This window comes from Ceratocystis lukuohia, assembly GCF_044167205.1.
Source record: "Ceratocystis lukuohia strain C4212 chromosome Unknown Supercontig9_pilon, whole genome shotgun sequence".
Classification (NCBI taxonomy): Eukaryota; Fungi; Ascomycota; class Sordariomycetes; order Microascales; family Ceratocystidaceae; genus Ceratocystis; species Ceratocystis lukuohia.
Genome location: NW_027263528.1, coordinates 1,285,723 through 1,301,315, shown reverse-complemented (window position 1 = coordinate 1,301,315; position 15,593 = coordinate 1,285,723). Strand labels below are relative to the sequence as shown.

The following is a 15,593-nucleotide window of genomic DNA, read 5'->3' as shown; positions in this document are numbered from 1 at the left end:
TTCTCCGTTTACACTCGCTTTGTTTGTATACACTTGTTCTTTTTACTATCTAGCATGTAGCATTTCGGGATGGCGTCTTTCATTTTTCCGTATTTCTTTTGTCTGCGCATTGCTCATAGTACAATATACACAGGCCAACATACCAAGGCCAAGTCAAAGTTTAAAATCTTTTTGTAGAAACTACCACGATCATCATGTTACACAAGATGTCTCGCGCAGTACTTTCAAATAGCAACTGCCCAACACCAAAAACATCAAACGTCAAAATCAAGGTTCAGGGGAAAACGGCGAATCGAGAATTAATAGAAACCAACGCCACGCGTCATGCGAGAAAAATAAAAGAAAAGCAGCACCCAAAGAAAAAGAAAAGAACAAAAAGGAAATAAGAACAGCCTCGAAATGCCCCTCCCCTTTCTCAGTTTGCCTTTAGCCAAGCAAACAGATACCCGCTATTTTCATACCCCTTCCTCTCTAATCTAGCCAGGAAAAGCCCGAAACACACGGGGAGCCCCTATGCAGCACCCATCATCAAGCTCTCAGCCATACCGTTTGTCTGAGACGCCTGCTGCGCCCGTTCAACTTCGTAACGGACCTTTCTGCGCAGGGCACGGAAGCCCTCCCAAAGCTCGGCAGATTCATCGACGTACTGTGCGTACAAATCCAGAAGCAAAATGCCCACCTCGGCACATATGTTGACATAGCGCGGGTCCATGATATGTTTGCAAACCCACTGGAGCACTGGCTGAACCGTGTGCTCATCGCGGCCCTCCAGTGCAGCTTGTAGAGCATTCCGATGGCGCAGTGTCACCAGCACCGTCAGCACTGTGACAGGCTTGTACTCTAGGCTCCTGCGGTCCAATACTGCATCAAGTGCGGTGGCATATAGGCCATGGCGAAGGTCGCGCTGCCACTGGCGTTCCTTCTTGGTGGTGATGCGTTCCTCGGCAATAACAACATCAGCACTCTCGCCTACGAGATCTAGCCGCTTACGAAGGGATAGCGTGCGCTTTTTCTTGTTGTTTTTGGCGTCATGTGCCGCAATGTTACCGGCCAAGAGAGCCTCCATCTCCTTCTCGCGCTCCTTGGCCTTGGCAGCCTCGGCTCCTGTCAGCCTCGTACGGATGCTGAGCGCACCACTGGCCATACCAACGGCGAGGTGGCGATCAACGGCATCAGCACCATGACCGGCCCCGACAACCTCTAGCGACAGGATGGGGGCGGGATACTTGGTGGTATTGACAACATTCCAGCCAGTGGTCTCAAAGACCTTGACGTGGCCGTCCAGCGCACCCGAGAGCACGCGACGGCCACCACTAGCCAGAGATAGCGATGTAACGGTTTTTTGGTGGTTAGAAATGAGATGGAGCGGGCGTCCAGCAACAAGATCCAGGACGGAAATTGTGTTAGATGCGGCAGCCAACAGGGTGGTGCCGCTGGGCAGGGCTAAAACAGTCTCAACTGGGTCGGCGTGCTTGAAAGTCATGGCCGCAGCCCCTGTGCCTGTCCGGGGATCCCAGATCTTGACAGTAGAGTCATATGAGCCAGAAGCCAGCAGGTTGGCCATGCTTCCAGGCAAGAAGGTCGCAGAGCGCACGTAGTCAGTATGGCCGTGGAAGGTAGTGGTAGGGTCGTTGGCGGTCAAGTCCCATAGACGCACAGTGCGATCATCGGACGCACTCATCAAAGTGGTCAGCTCAGAGGGAGAAAACTTGGTGGTCCATACGGGTTGTTTATGGTGGTTCCAGGTTCTCAGAATGCTGCGGGAGCCGACGTCAAACACCTGAATGCGACCGGTGTCTTCTCCAGCCACCAAGATGCGGCCATCGCGGCGGATTTCTCCACTGCGGGCAATATCGCCAAAGCGGGAGATGGACTTGACCAGCTTGCGCGTGCGGATCGAGTATAGCTGGATGCGTGTTCCACTCGTAACGGCAAACAAGTCATTGGTAGCTGAAGCTAAGAGAGCTGAGGCATTGGCAGGGCTCGATATGTGGGTGACGGCTTTGTTGGAGGGCAGCGAAAATAGGAGCTGGTTTTTAAAAGACTTCCAATATCTTTGCTCGGCTGTGAATGGCGATGGGCCTTGGGTCAGCTTAACCTGCTGCAAGGGTACAACGGAAGTAGCCATGGTGGTGATGTGGTCAGGTCGGGGATGCTATGACCAAAAAGCTGGTTGGCGAAGAAGATGAGACTGAAAAGGTAAAGAGCCCTTTGTTTGAGGCGTGGGCAGTACTATCGCGTTGATGGCGCGTCGTGTGAGTTATTGGCTGGTTAGTTAGGCCATATGAATCTGGGCCAATAGGATAGTATTGAATGGGTGTTGGTCGGAAGCAAGCAGCCTTTTACGACGTGATAAATTTGAAGTTGAATGCCTTAGATTTTTTTTTTGGGCCTAGAGCCAGTATATCCTATCGATAAGATAAGGTATGATAAGAATATATTATGGGGGCCTAGGAATGATGAGTGGGGTCGGGGTTGTATTTTAGTCTTTTTTGGCGCGAGTCTAGAGCCATGCAGTTGTGCTTGGCTAAGTCGTTCTTCATCGACCTCACACCCCCCCCATACTTGCCTGTCGCATACTTGTCTTATACATTATATAGTACAGCGCTGGTACATGTTCCATTTCTAAACAACCAGGACACCGCGATTCAGAGCATCCATGAACATGTTGGCAAATGTTGAAGTCTGGCCCTTACAGTCACTTTGCTGACGCTTGTCCATAGCTTTAGGAAGCCAATCTAGAATGCTTTTGATGCGGTTTTCGTTCTGTGTCAACCGCCAGATTTATCTGTGTTAGTATGGCTCGCTTTTTTCTTTCTGTATATCGCGCTCTATGTGCGTGTGTTGTTTTCCACAAAGCAAGACTCACCGATGGATGTGTGCTGGCCCATTCAGGCAAATCTCCCTTGCTGTTCCGCTTCGATACATAGTCCATGCGTCTCCAAAATTCGAGGGCCTCTCGGGGATCATAGCAGGCCTCTGCCATGATCATCAACCCAATGTAATCCGCCTCGCTTTCCTGGACTCTGCTCATGGGCATCTCGAAAACCACATCTAGCATGCCAGGCAAAAACCACGCCGCTGCAAAAAACAATGGGGGCACAACATATGACATTGCCAGTAGCGAGTACATTAAAAGGTTGGTGCCCATGGCTGACGATTGGCGTTCGCCAAAGTGCTGCGCAAGGTTATGTGCAATCTCGTGGCCGAGAACAGCGGCAAGGCCATCTTCATTCCGTGTAACGCGAAAGATGCCGTCAAACACAAACACCTTGCCGCCAGGAAGGACAAAGGCATTGAGCGTATCTAAAGACAGGCAATAGAACGGCGTTAGTAAATACCAGCGGGAGAAGTATGAACGGGGAGGGGGGAGTGCTCGTAGAAAGACTTGTTGAGATGTTACGAGGGCGCTGGGACTGTCTTTCGTTGATAGTCATCCACAGCATATATAGCCCCAAGCTACTCACTCGGATCGTGAATCACGCACACTTCCCACTCTGTGTCCTGTGACATTCCGCTCACTGGAATCAGCCGCCGCATCACCTTCTTGACCATCTTTGTCCGCGGATCCCACTCCGGCAAAAACGATCCGCCCTGGCGTTCCACCTCGTATTCAATGCGCTTGACCTGCTGCTCAACCACAGAGCCCCCGCCATCTCCATAATAGTTGAACCGCCGCCGCCCAGATACAGGCACTGTCTGGGTATTGAGTGCATAAAAAATGACTGCCGCACCCACACAGCATGCCACAAAGGACCATGTTACTGGTGATCTGGCCGTGGACTTGGCACGTTCATACGTAAATAACGGCCTAGCCTGAGAGAGCCGGTAGCGATGCAGCATCTCAAGTCGTTGTTGTGGAGATATACTCTCTTCCTCCGGAGGATCCTCGGGTCGCTGGTTAGGGTTCATCGGCGGGCCTCCTGGACTGCGGTACAGGCGCACATGCTGCTGCCATGTTGTCGGTAACGGCAGCGATGCCTGCAGTTTCTGATGCTTGCACACTTGTGTTGCACATGAAGACCGGGGCAGTCTGTCTAACAACCTGGATGAGAGTAAAACTCCGTAGGCAAAACGCTGACGGGACTGTAATGAAACACGGGAAAACATTGATGTGGCAACAGGCAATAAAAAGCCAGCGACTGGGTGTTTGCCAAAATTAGAGATTAAAAGATGAAGGATTAAAGACTTTGAAGATTAGAAAAAGGTTGTTGTGAGGGAGGGGACAAGCTCAGCAGCTTGCACTATAAGATAGGGTTATAGAGATAGAGTAAATCATAATAGGGTTACCTTTTTTTGGTAGATATAAAGTCACGTGCGCAAGGGCGATAAGCAATGAAGCTGCTGTGCTGAAGATTAATGTACCTTACAAGCTGACGCAACACAAGCGAGTGCAGCAAAAATACCTCAACTTCCAATTATTCTATTTGATTAATTAATTCTCAAGCACTAGATATGTCCGAGTCTAGCAACGAGGCCAATATACCTCTCGCTCTTCAAGCTCTTCAAAATGACCCAAGATTAAGTTTCCGGCGTGCTGCAAGCATCTACCAGGTCCATCCATGGACCCTATACCGCCGACAGAAGGGCATTCTTTCTCAAAGAGACACCACCCCAAAATCACGGAAGCTATCTAATGTAGAAGAACAGACCATTGTCGAGTTCATTCTTGATCTGGATTCGCGGGGTTCTCTCCCGTGCCAGCATGATGTTGAAGAGATGGCCAATCGACTGCTCGCTGACCGTGGCGCATCACCTGTTGGCAAGAACTGGGCTTCAAACTTCGTCAAGCGACACTCAGACCTTCAGATGCGTTTTTCCCGCAAAAACGACTATGTGAGAGACAAATGCGAAGATCCGGCCATTATTCGTGATTGGTTCAAGCTCGTGGAGAACACAATCGCGAAATATGGGATCACCCGCGCCGACATCTACAACTTTGACGAGACCGGCTTTATGATGGGTGTTGTTGCAAGCGAAATGGTTGTCACCGGCACACAAAGGCGTGGGAAGGCTAAAATAGCGCAGTCTAGAAGCCGGAAATGGGCCTCTGTTTTTCAGGCGATTAATGCCGAAGGTTGGGCGATTGCGCCGTTCATCATGCTTGCAGGCCAGTATCACCTTGCCAGCTGGTACCGAGAAACCAACCTCCCGAACGATTGGGTTATTGCGGTGACCCATGATGGCTGGGCCGACAATGACACAGGCCTTGAGTGGCTCAAGCATTTTGATCGGCATACCAAGGCTCGATCAACCGGCAGCCATCGCCTTCTGATCCTTGATGGCCACGAATTTTACCACTCGATCGACTTTGAGACATATTGCGAGCAAAACAGGATCATAACGCTTTGTATGCCGCCTCGTTCATCTTATCTACTCCAGCCTCTTGATGTTGGGTGCTTTGGGCCGCTCAAAAATGCATATGGTCGAGAGATTGAGAAATTGATCAGACTCTCTATTACCCGTGTTTCGAAGATAGAGTTCCTCGTGGCCTTTCACGCCGCCTACCAGGCCACTATGACAGAAAGCAGTATCAAGGGAGGGTTTAGGGAGGCTGGGCTTGTTCCTTTGGATCCGGAAAGTGTTGTATTGAAGCTTGATGTGCAGCGGCAAGCCCCAGCGCCTGCGAATACGGAGGCTAGCCTACCTCACCCTCGGGCTTCAAGGACGCCAAACACAGTCCTCGGGGCTAGCTCGCAGTCTGGACACATCGAGAGACGAATCAGAAGGGATCAAAGTAGCTCTCCGGCATTTATTCTTGAGACTCTCAAGTCGTTGATAAAGGATACAAAGACAATAGCGCATGATATGGAGTTACTGAGGTCTGAGATCCGGGACCTTCGACAGTCAACTGAGGCTCTTGGTCAGCGGCGCAGGTCAAAGAGAACGCGGCTACGAGATAGAAGGACAACGACCGTAGATGAGTCAGGATGAGCTATTGATCAAAGGGATGTCAATGTGTAGATATAGGCAGTATTGCCAAGAACTGGTGGCCGAGATAGGTCAGCGCGATTAAAGGAAAGCCCGTTCATAGTAGAAGAACATGTCGAACTGTTATTGGGGTAACCACAGAAGAAGATAGCAGTCAAATTTAATTGCTCAGATGCGTTTATTGCGTGCTTGTTTGTATTCCTATCTTGAAGGCTGAGAACAATGCGGCACTCGCTTGTGAAGTATGTTATGTGCCGTACATTTTATATCAGTGTACTTAGAGGTAGACTCTCCACAACACTCCCCCAGAACCAACACTATTGCTGTTGTTGGGTAGGTATACAGATGTGTATCTATGATCTGAATTTGTTGGACTTGGCAAAGCTTGGTAGTTTCGTCAGCCCATCTGCCAGGGTGGCTACGCTTCTTTGCTTCTGAGCTTTCCATTTTATTGGGCCACCGGCTAGTGTGAATGCCGTGCCAGATACCGACTTCCCGTCTTTAGAGTTCGCGTAGTCGGCGTCGGAATATCCTATCAAGAATCCCTCCCCCGACGCAACAAGCTAAATCCAACGCCTAGGGCGGTATCTGTGAGATATTGTTTTATAAAGAAGTCAAGATCCATGTAATGCACTTTATATCAGAGTTTACCCAGTGTTATTCCGGCTAGAGGTAGGTTCTCCACAATACAAGTGATGAGTAATAAATGACAAATGCTTTATTCTCTGCAGCACATAGCAAGAAGTAGACCAATTCCAAGTATTACTAGAACAGCATGGCTCATCTCAAGCCACGTTTTTTCCATACGATATTCACAATGTCCTTCTGCAGGCTCATGAGCTCTAACACTCAGCACTGCGTCAATTCCTTAGCGTAGTGTTGATTCTCGTGAAAGCGAAAATTAGAGGCAACAATGCACTCTTCAGTAAGGCCACCATCAATTCCAATACGCTAATTTTAATAACCAGGCAACAAAAATACCGCCGTGTCGAAGCCAAGACGCAATAGCCAGGCCGTGCGACACTATATTAGTTAAAACCCCCCGCTTTCCATTGCCACATCGGCCTCATCTATCTTTCCTCCATCCCTGATCTCTGTTCCACAGGCATGGAAGTCTCCCCCTCGAACGGCTTGCGCCCAATGACCATGTGGTACTTTTGGTAGGCGTGGATATTTGGATTGCTGATATCTCTACGCACTGGTACAAGTTGCGCCTCAATCTCCTCTCTGCTGCGTCCAAAGTAGCGATTGAATAGCGCTAGGGAAAACCCGCTCATGCCGTCAAGCAATATGCGCTCCCATCTCCGGCCAATTTCCTTGTATTGGGCGTCTTGTGGCCAGGGATTGAGCGGGACTTTGTACACAATCTCCTTCACATCGACAAAGCCAGCCTCTTCGTACCATTGACGTAGATGCGGCGCAACAACTAACTGCCGATTTATGGCCTCGCTAGCCTCTTGGAGCTCGCGGGCCCACACGAGCAGTGGCGAATCCGGAGAAAGCGTGTCGTCATCGCAGAAAGCCCGGTGTTGGATTTCTTGGCTTTCGAGCCACCCGCCAGGGCACAAGTTCTCAAACGCTTGACAGATGATGTTCTTCTTAAAGTCTTGGAACGCCCCCAGGCAACACCGTGTGTGGATGTAGTCAAAAGGGGTGGTGAACTGCCATTCTTCTTCTCTAAGAGGCGAGGGGGAGGGAGAGGGGAGACTCCGTCTCATGTTAGCAATGTATGATTGATGACTTCTTTCATTTTCTGCGTCAAGCCAAGCTTCTGTATGGCGTGGCGTAGTGCTGTGTAGGTGCCATATTCGAAACTTACGCATCTTCAACAAAAAAGTGCAGATTAGGTGGCACATGCTGCGACTGTATAGGTGACAAGTCGTTTCCCTGTACTTGGGCTTCTGGATACAAGTCGGCAATGTCCATAGCCCACAAGCCTGTACCTGTTGCAATATCCATCACATTTCTAGGCGGGTTCCTCTGGCTCCAGGGCGCAAAATGAAGCCGCCCAGACACCTTGTTTAGGATGTGGTATTGCTCATTTAGACGCTGTGATTCCATCAAGTCGTTGGGGTACGGGTAGGCTGTAGCTGTTGTGTAAGTATATTATGTATGCTATCGGCACAACTCTGTAGGCCGGTGAGGTGAGACATAGGGGGGCCAAGAATGAATCTGTAGAAAAAACCCCCCCCAAAAAGTACTTACATCCAGGCCGGAAAGCAGTATATGTGCGGCCAAACTCCTCGGGAAAATCGAGCGTACTTTCGGTCAAGGATTTCGAATCTCTATCCAACCATCGACATGATATTAGTGTCTTGATCACCAAGCCAAGAGGCCCCAGCGGATGAGTGCTCACGCAATGTCAGAGTATGGGTGAATCTACCATGCGCAAGGCAAGAAAAGAGGTTAGTATGTACACAGCTCGCTTCAGCTTTCGTCTTACAAGATGCCTAGTGGTGGAGGGGTGTGTACCGGTGGTCCATCCATGCTGTCAAGCTTGAGGAAGTTCCCGCTGGATGGAAATGTCCGAAATCCCTTGCTGGTGCCCCATACCGGCTCTGAGTCAAAGGTAAAGTCGAACGTGCAACAGTTTTCAGTCTCCTCGCGAAGGCTTGTGTTTTCAGGCGGTGTACTGCTGGTACTGGGGCCTGTGCTACTTGTCCTAGAAGACTGGCCTGGCGGTCTATTGCGTCGAGGGAGGCGCACAAATCGCGACATCATTAAAAAGAGATTGCTAAGAGCAAATGGTTGTATAATAACAGGTTCTGTTAGTCCGTCCGTGTTTCTGCTCATCTGTCAATTTGCTTGTAGGCCGAGACAGACGAAATTGCGGGAGATACGACACCCCGTGTAGACAAGCAAGAAGTTTAAAAACCCCAACAAGAATCGAGGGGACCTAGGTTTCCTTTCGACGACAAGACTAAACAACAGAAAACCCGGGCTATTTGTCAGTGCATATTATGTGCATATCCATACATATTTGTCGTCAACTGGCTGCCCATGCCATGGCATTATGTAAGATCAGCTCTCGAACTTGGTAGCCCACTCACCGGTTTACCAGTAAGCTAATTACTTGGAGAAATTCAAGTTTTAGGACAAGCCAGAAAAAGCAAAGCCAAAAATGGACTTTACTCTATGTTTCTAGAGAGAAGGCTTGTCTCTGCCCAGATTCTCGGGAAAAAGAAAACGGCCCCCAGGGTAAAAAAAGAAACCAATGTGTCAAATATTCTTCAATCCCAACGCTGCCACAGGTTGGGCCGCGTTGTCAGTGGCATATTAGGAGGCCCTGTTTTTCGGGTCTCCCCCTCTTTTCGTTCTAATCAAAACTTCCTTGTCCAGTCCAATCCTATGCGGAGCTGTAAAGAGCGGTGTTAGGGAGCTTGTGCGGTACGGCCTGCAGATCACCTATAGCATTATACATGCAGCTGTACTAGGCAGGCATGCTTGTATTTTGCACCATACAATGCAAGTCTCACGATGCGCCGCGGGAGGGCAAGTCAAGACAGGGAGAAAAAGGAGTTGGCATGGGTACTATCTATGTGCCAATGTCTGCATCGAGAGGACAGCCATGAACGATAAGCTTCAGACAGGAAACGTCACATTAGACTTCTAGGCGGCACCCAATCAACTGCCGCTCCTCTCCTGGTCCAAGATCTCATGGCGGAAATACCAGCAGGCTGGGATTTGGGATAAATTTTCGGCTCTAACCAACATTTGGTTGTCGGTCAGAGCGCGGCGATAAGACTTGTTACTATGTGCTGTACGTGCTATCCTGCAGGATATGGCGCAGTACAGATTTGATAGCATGCTAAAGTCAGCAGCGCCAACAGGACCGCGTGGGCCTACGAAAAAGGCGGAGAGCATGAGAATCCCAGGGAGCAGCGCAGTGGTATGCATGAGAAATGCTACACATAATCCATGCTACCATATGTGATAAGCAGTCCGGCAGCGGCAGCGATATGAGCGTGAGCTGGTACGTCACAACTGTCGGCAAAATGTCGGCAAAACCTACAAACCCGCCGTCTTGCATTCGAGGGAGTGTCCAAGTTACAAACCCTGGAGATACTATGACCCTAGTTAGGGTTATTGGGGCAATAAGTCATATGATGGTATACTAACAGCCCACATGCATATTTACTAGTGAAAGCGTTAGCAGCCGCTGAAGCGAGACAATTATGATGTCAGCCTCCCTAGGACGGCTAAGCACAAGCACCAAGAAATATAAAGCTTTCCTTACCCTCAACAAGCCCCAACCCTCCACAAGAAAATTGCAGTCGTTTACGCTAGCAAACCAAACGGACACGAGCAAGACGTGTGTTTAAATAGCTCAGTCACCATTGCTCATCTGTAAAAAAGCACAATTAAATATAACCCTCGACGCTCGCCTCACAATCATCGTTACAACCTTCCATCCTCTATTTCCTGCCATCGCCAAAAGGCTCGTCCGCCTCCATCATGGTAACTCTTCAGCTTGTTTACAAGATCGCTTTTGCCGTAATCTTGGCGGGTACGTCATGCTCATGCCCTTCACAACAACGCCTCAGTCTAGCAGCCTAGCAGCCTAGCAGCCTAGCCTTCCTCGACCCCGACCCCGACCCCGACCCCACGAGTAAATCAACCCCCTCCATAAACTAACGCTAACATCTTTTCTCCCCTTATCTCCTTCCCCCCATGACAGCGACAGGCATGGTTTTAATCGCCATAGTCTCCCCTAGCTGGGCCTCCTACAGCGTTACGACAGCGGCCGGCGAGCGACTCCACCTCTCCGTCGGCCTGTACCGCAGCTGCTCCAACAACCAAGCCGAACCGTGCCAGCCCTTCCCAACCCCGACAGTGTGTGAGGGGGATAGAGAAGGCTTCTGTACCGCGTGGCGCACTCTGGGGTTCATCGCTTACCTAGCCGAGATAGTTTTGCTGGTCATGGTGGTGTGTGCGCTGATTGTGGCTGTGGGCCCGCCGAAGCGCCGTGAGGTTGGATGGAAAATACTCGTCCCAGGCCTGATTATAGCCGCATCGCTGCAGTTATGGAGCGTCTCCATGGTGGAATATCTACTGGTGAATGCCAGCATGTTCAAAGTGCCAGGGTGGAAAATGGATAGTGCGGCGTGGTGGTTCATTAGCGGAATGCTGGTTGCTGCTGCATCGGCTATTGGCCTGGGAGTAGCCTCTGTGACTCTTGAGGGAAGAGAGACGGAAGGCTCGCTTACGTTGGACGATCCGCTGCTAGCTGGAGAAAGAGGAACTCCGGAAGCGAGAGGAGCTGCAGCTGTAGAGGGTCAGTGAGCTACGATTTGTTCCTTCCTGTCCTGCACTCCTCTATTCTTAGCCTAATAAAGTTGATTTAGCCTAGACAAAAAGCCAACAGTCCCCTAACGAACAAGCGAACAGCCGAACAATGAACCGTAATAACTAAGAACTTACTGACAGCAACAGGACAACCCTGTCTCGCCCTCCCCAATAGTAACTTATACGAATCGGGGCTATAGCGCTTTGCCCCCCATGACCGGGGAATATTCTCTAACATTGCCGAAATTCCGTCGCTATCGGCGGTAGCTTGCGCTCTCGGGGACTTATCCGGGTGTCTTTAGAGGAGCTTTGCCAGAGCATCGATTATGGTGATCGTATAAATCCACGAAGAGCTGAACATGCCGTTTTTTTTTTCTACGGTTTACGCTCAAGTCTAATCTAATCCTGTCTCTCTATTTTCCCTTTTTTTTTCTGTCTTTTTCCATTGCATTCTTCCTCCTCATTATCTGTCACTTTCTGTATGTATCTTTTTGCCTTCCGCCTCTAAAGACCGCCCTATTAAATCATTCGTTCGCGGGGCTCAGTCTCGCTAGCCAATCAAATCTTGGTAACATCATTTACTGAGTGCCAAATGCCCTTCGGGAACGTAGCCTTGCTTCGCTCTATTTCCTAACTTCTCGCAGCCTCGTGCCTCCTTCCCTTTTCTTCAAAGCTCTCTTTCCAATCAGGCTGCCTCTCAGCCTTGGTAATAGACCTGATTTCAGCCTTATCTGCTTCTTTATCCTGCCATTGCCTGCTCATCCCCTCGATAGCCCACATCCCGTGCCCGTGCCCGTGCCTCTCTTCGCTATGGTGACCCCCTACACAGATGATGAATGGTCTGAAATAAAGGACGAGCTCCCTCGTCCTGAAGACCCCTTCATGGTTCAGTACCTCAAAGGCCGCGAAGCCCTCATCCAACAGGAGCAAAAGCAACGAAGCGGTAAGAAATATACAGACAGCAAAACAGTGAACAAGACAGTCCCTTCTCATGCGGGCTATCGTCCCCAGTCTAGCCAGATGATCGCTAACCCCAAAAATAGATGCTGCCTTCCGTGCTGCCCTGTCTCCTATCGGCCTCAAAGCCTGTGCTATTGTTGATCGTATTCGTGCAGCTGAACAGGCCACGGTTTGGACACCAGCTAAAGAAGATGCCCTAGCCCAGTCCGAGCGGCTGCCGTACTATCCTGGCATGATGTTCACCCACGCCAAAGCCCGCATGGAAGAGACGAAGCTCTGGAACATTATCCGCCGCCTGCCCAAAGGCGCCCTTCTACATGCGCATTTGGATGCCACTGTTGACTTCGACTATCTTTTTGAGGCCTTGCTGGGACTTCCCGGGATGCACATGGCCACCGACCAGCCAGGGCTTAACAGCGCAAGCAGCCGTGAAAACGCAGCGCTTCATTTCCGCTGGCGCAAAACATCGGACCTGAGCGGCCCAGAAATATGGGGCTCCGAGTACACGCCAAACCAGTTTGTGCCCCTTGTCCAAGCCGCCGATAGCTATCCAAACGGCGGCCGCGATGGCTTTACACGGTGGCTCAAGACCAGATGCACAATTTCAACCACAGACTCGGAGGAGCAATTCCGTGGTGTTGACCATATCTGGACCAAGTTTGCTAATTGCTTCATGGTGGCCGGTCAGATACTGCACTACGAGCCAATGACGCGAATCTTTATGCAAAAGCTGCTATCCCAGCTCCATGAAGATGGGGTAAGCTGGGCCGAGTTTAGGTACGGATAGTACGTGAAGGAGATATGTTTCATTGCAGCATCAGCATCAACACAGCTATCACATCTGTTACGGGTCGGGTCGTATTCACGCTCTACTAACACAATAGCCTTCTTATTCCTTTAGATACGTATGGCCACGCCAATACTACCGAGACAAGAGCGAGACGCCAGAAAGCGATCACACTTGTTTTCTGCAAACTATCGATGAGGAAGTAGCTAAATTCAAGGCAGCGAACCCATCGTTTTGGGGCATCCGTCTCATTTCGACAACAGTGCGTAGCTTTGATTCCCGCAGCATCACGCATGCAATGGAGCAATGTATCATACAGAAACTTGCCTTTCCCCACCTGATCGCTGGCTTTGATCTTGTAGGCCCCGAGGACCGCGGACGAACCCTAAAAGATTTGCTCCCAGAGCTCTTTTGGTTCCGCAAGCAGTGTGCCTTGGAAGGCCTCGAAATCCCGTTTTTCTTCCACGCCGGGGAGACTCTCGGGGATGGAAATGACACAGACAAAAACATCTTTGACGCCATTCTTCTCGGCACACGGCGCATTGGCCACGGGTTTTCCCTCTACAAGCATCCTCTCCTCACACAAATGGTCCGTGACAAGCGTATTCTCATAGAATCGTGTCCTATCAGCAACGAAGTCCTACGGCTTTGTAGCAGCATCATGTCACATCCATTACCAGCGCTTCTTGCCCAAGGCATTGCCTGTTCGCTATGCAATGACGACCCAGCTATGCTGGGCCAGGAGCATGCAGGAATGTCACACGATTTTTGGCAGGCCGTCCAAGGCTGGGACAATCTTGGGCTAGCAGGCTTGGGCTCGCTTGCAGAAAACAGCGTGCGCTGGTCTGTATTCGAGGATCAAAACAACGAGGAATGGATGGCCGACATCAAGGAGGCCAGCCTCGGCAAGGGCGAAAAATCAAGGCGCCTAAAGGAATGGAGGGTCAAGTGGGAGGAGTTTTGCCTGTGGGTAGTAACTGAGTATGGCGACGAGGAGAACGAGGAGTCAGGAAAAAGCAATTAGCAGGATGAATTGTTGCTCGCCAAGTGGCCACTAGGCCGAGGGCGACGAGAAGGGAGCAGCCCATGCCACCTCGCCAAGGTGTATCCTACCATTGATGGTGAACATATAATTAGAAACGATGCAAACACACAAAGACCCATGCATGCATGCATACTTGGAGGGACTCGTGTGCAAGGATACTTGGGCACAAACAGTGCGTTGGCTGGTGCGATTATGGCAATGGTGGTGGGGATAAGAGTGGAAGTGCGTATATATGAAGTGTGTTTTGTCTTACTTGATATTTGCACACGCCGGCCGTTCCTTTCCACGCACGCAATCCGTGGAGGCAAAGTTTTCTAACTCTACTCCACAACCAGCCTCAAGCGAACAAAGAAGCAGCCAACCAAAGCCCTTTCTGTATGCATACATGGAAACTCTAGTAGGCCGGTCGGCCTGCTAGCTTTTCCTCGGACGTGGTCCATAAGGTCTAATTGGGTGCTAAGACGAGATAAGCGACATCACCAACATACAACGTAACATAAGTAGGTGTGTGCCAGCCCGTGAAAGTGCGGTCTACCCTTCGGAAATGGCAAGTCCTTGCTGTTAGGTGAGTCTTCTCGATGGTGGCAAGGGGGGAGGAGGGGTGACTAATGACCTAAATTCAATCTCATAGACCTTGTTTCTTGCAGCGTAGCCTTGCTTCTTTTACGCCATAGTCACAGAGACTTGTACGTTTTGTCCCCACCACTACGAGCCGATGAATCGCCACCATCACTTACGACCCTCGTATTCTGGCCTATCGGCCTGCGTCTTCTTCCTCGCCACTTCAATCGACTACGCCCCTATGGCCAATTAACACGGCTTCTAGACCCAGCCCTAAACAATCCTCTGTCTGCCATCGAGCCTGCTATTCCGCCTTTGTGTTTGGCCGCCATTTGTCTCATGGGTTTCCAAAGACAGCCATGTGACCAACTATCATCAGGGTAGAAGGTTTTAGCGGGACCTATGGGGTTGGCTAGCGGGCGTCATTTGAGGGTAGTGGAGGGTAGTGGGAAGTGCTATAGGATACTAGAAGGGTGCCTTGGAGGGTGGGAATTTACCGGCATAGGCTGCTGTTTATATTCCGCATCGGTTCACAATACGTAACAAATGCCCATTCATTTGTAAGATGACTAGCCGTCGTCAGTTCTCGATATAGCTGAAAGCAAAGGGCAGTCCCGAAGCAAATGCCCCCATCTATATCGGGTGAGAGGGGGTAGGTGGCTAGAAGCCAAGGGCCCAAGACACGGGATAGGAAAAGACAGCGAACCGACAGCACTGTCCGCCAAAGAGGGGAGAAGAGAGATCTCTGGCTTCATATGACATCACGCCCCCCTAAACAGGAACCTAGATTCAATTGCAATAGGACGCATTTACTTGGTTGCATATACGCCAGCCAAATATTATTACAGAAGTAGAGCATGGGGTGCAGCCACAGAATCAAATTAGACTATTTACATTGGGCTGGGTGCTGAGCCAGGCAATATAAAGGATGGGATGGGGCAGGAGGGTGGACGGAAAGAAGGAAAGTCAGGAACGAGACGATGCGAGGCTTCCCGTAGGGCAGATCAGGTAACAAAGGCCCGC

The 15,593-nt window shown here is 50.3% G+C and overlaps 5 protein-coding genes across 5 annotated transcripts; 2 read left to right on the top strand and 3 right to left on the bottom strand.

Annotated features, from left to right (window-relative positions):
- Positions 1-511: 511 nt before the first annotated feature.
- On the bottom strand, positions 512-2,128 carry HOO65_090313 (uncharacterized protein; the record flags this gene model as incomplete). The annotated part of the gene is made up of 1 exon (XM_071001679.1): positions 512-2,128. One exon carries the CDS (start codon positions 2,126-2,128, stop codon positions 512-514), a length of 1,617 nt encoding a protein of 538 aa, XP_070856199.1.
- A 497-nt stretch (positions 2,129-2,625) lies between these two features.
- On the bottom strand, positions 2,626-3,958 carry HOO65_090312 (Mitochondrial metalloendopeptidase OMA1; the record flags this gene model as incomplete). Its single annotated transcript, XM_071004540.1, has 4 exons — positions 2,626-2,766; positions 2,870-3,306; positions 3,468-3,695; positions 3,946-3,958. 4 exons carry the CDS (start codon positions 3,956-3,958, stop codon positions 2,626-2,628), a joined length of 819 nt encoding a protein of 272 aa, XP_070856198.1.
- Positions 3,959-4,455: 497 nt separating this feature from the next.
- On the top strand, positions 4,456-5,934 carry HOO65_090311 (uncharacterized protein; the record flags this gene model as incomplete). The annotated part of the gene is made up of 1 exon (XM_071001678.1): positions 4,456-5,934. The coding sequence occupies one exon, from the start codon at positions 4,456-4,458 to the stop codon at positions 5,932-5,934; it is 1,479 nt and encodes a 492-aa protein (XP_070856197.1).
- A 1,067-nt stretch (positions 5,935-7,001) lies between these two features.
- On the bottom strand, positions 7,002-8,649 carry HOO65_090310 (Secondary metabolism regulator LAE1; the record flags this gene model as incomplete). Its single annotated transcript, XM_071004506.1, has 4 exons — positions 7,002-7,644; positions 7,751-8,015; positions 8,137-8,216; positions 8,375-8,649. The coding sequence occupies 4 exons, from the start codon at positions 8,647-8,649 to the stop codon at positions 7,002-7,004; spliced, it is 1,263 nt and encodes a 420-aa protein (XP_070856196.1).
- A 1,737-nt stretch (positions 8,650-10,386) lies between these two features.
- Positions 10,387-13,988, top strand: HOO65_090309 (Adenosine deaminase CECR1-A; the record flags this gene model as incomplete). Its single annotated transcript, XM_071004433.1, has 5 exons — positions 10,387-10,438; positions 10,637-11,210; positions 11,862-12,160; positions 12,261-12,934; positions 13,062-13,988. The coding sequence occupies 5 exons, from the start codon at positions 10,387-10,389 to the stop codon at positions 13,986-13,988; spliced, it is 2,526 nt and encodes an 841-aa protein (XP_070856195.1).
- Positions 13,989-15,593: the final 1,605 nt, after the last annotated feature.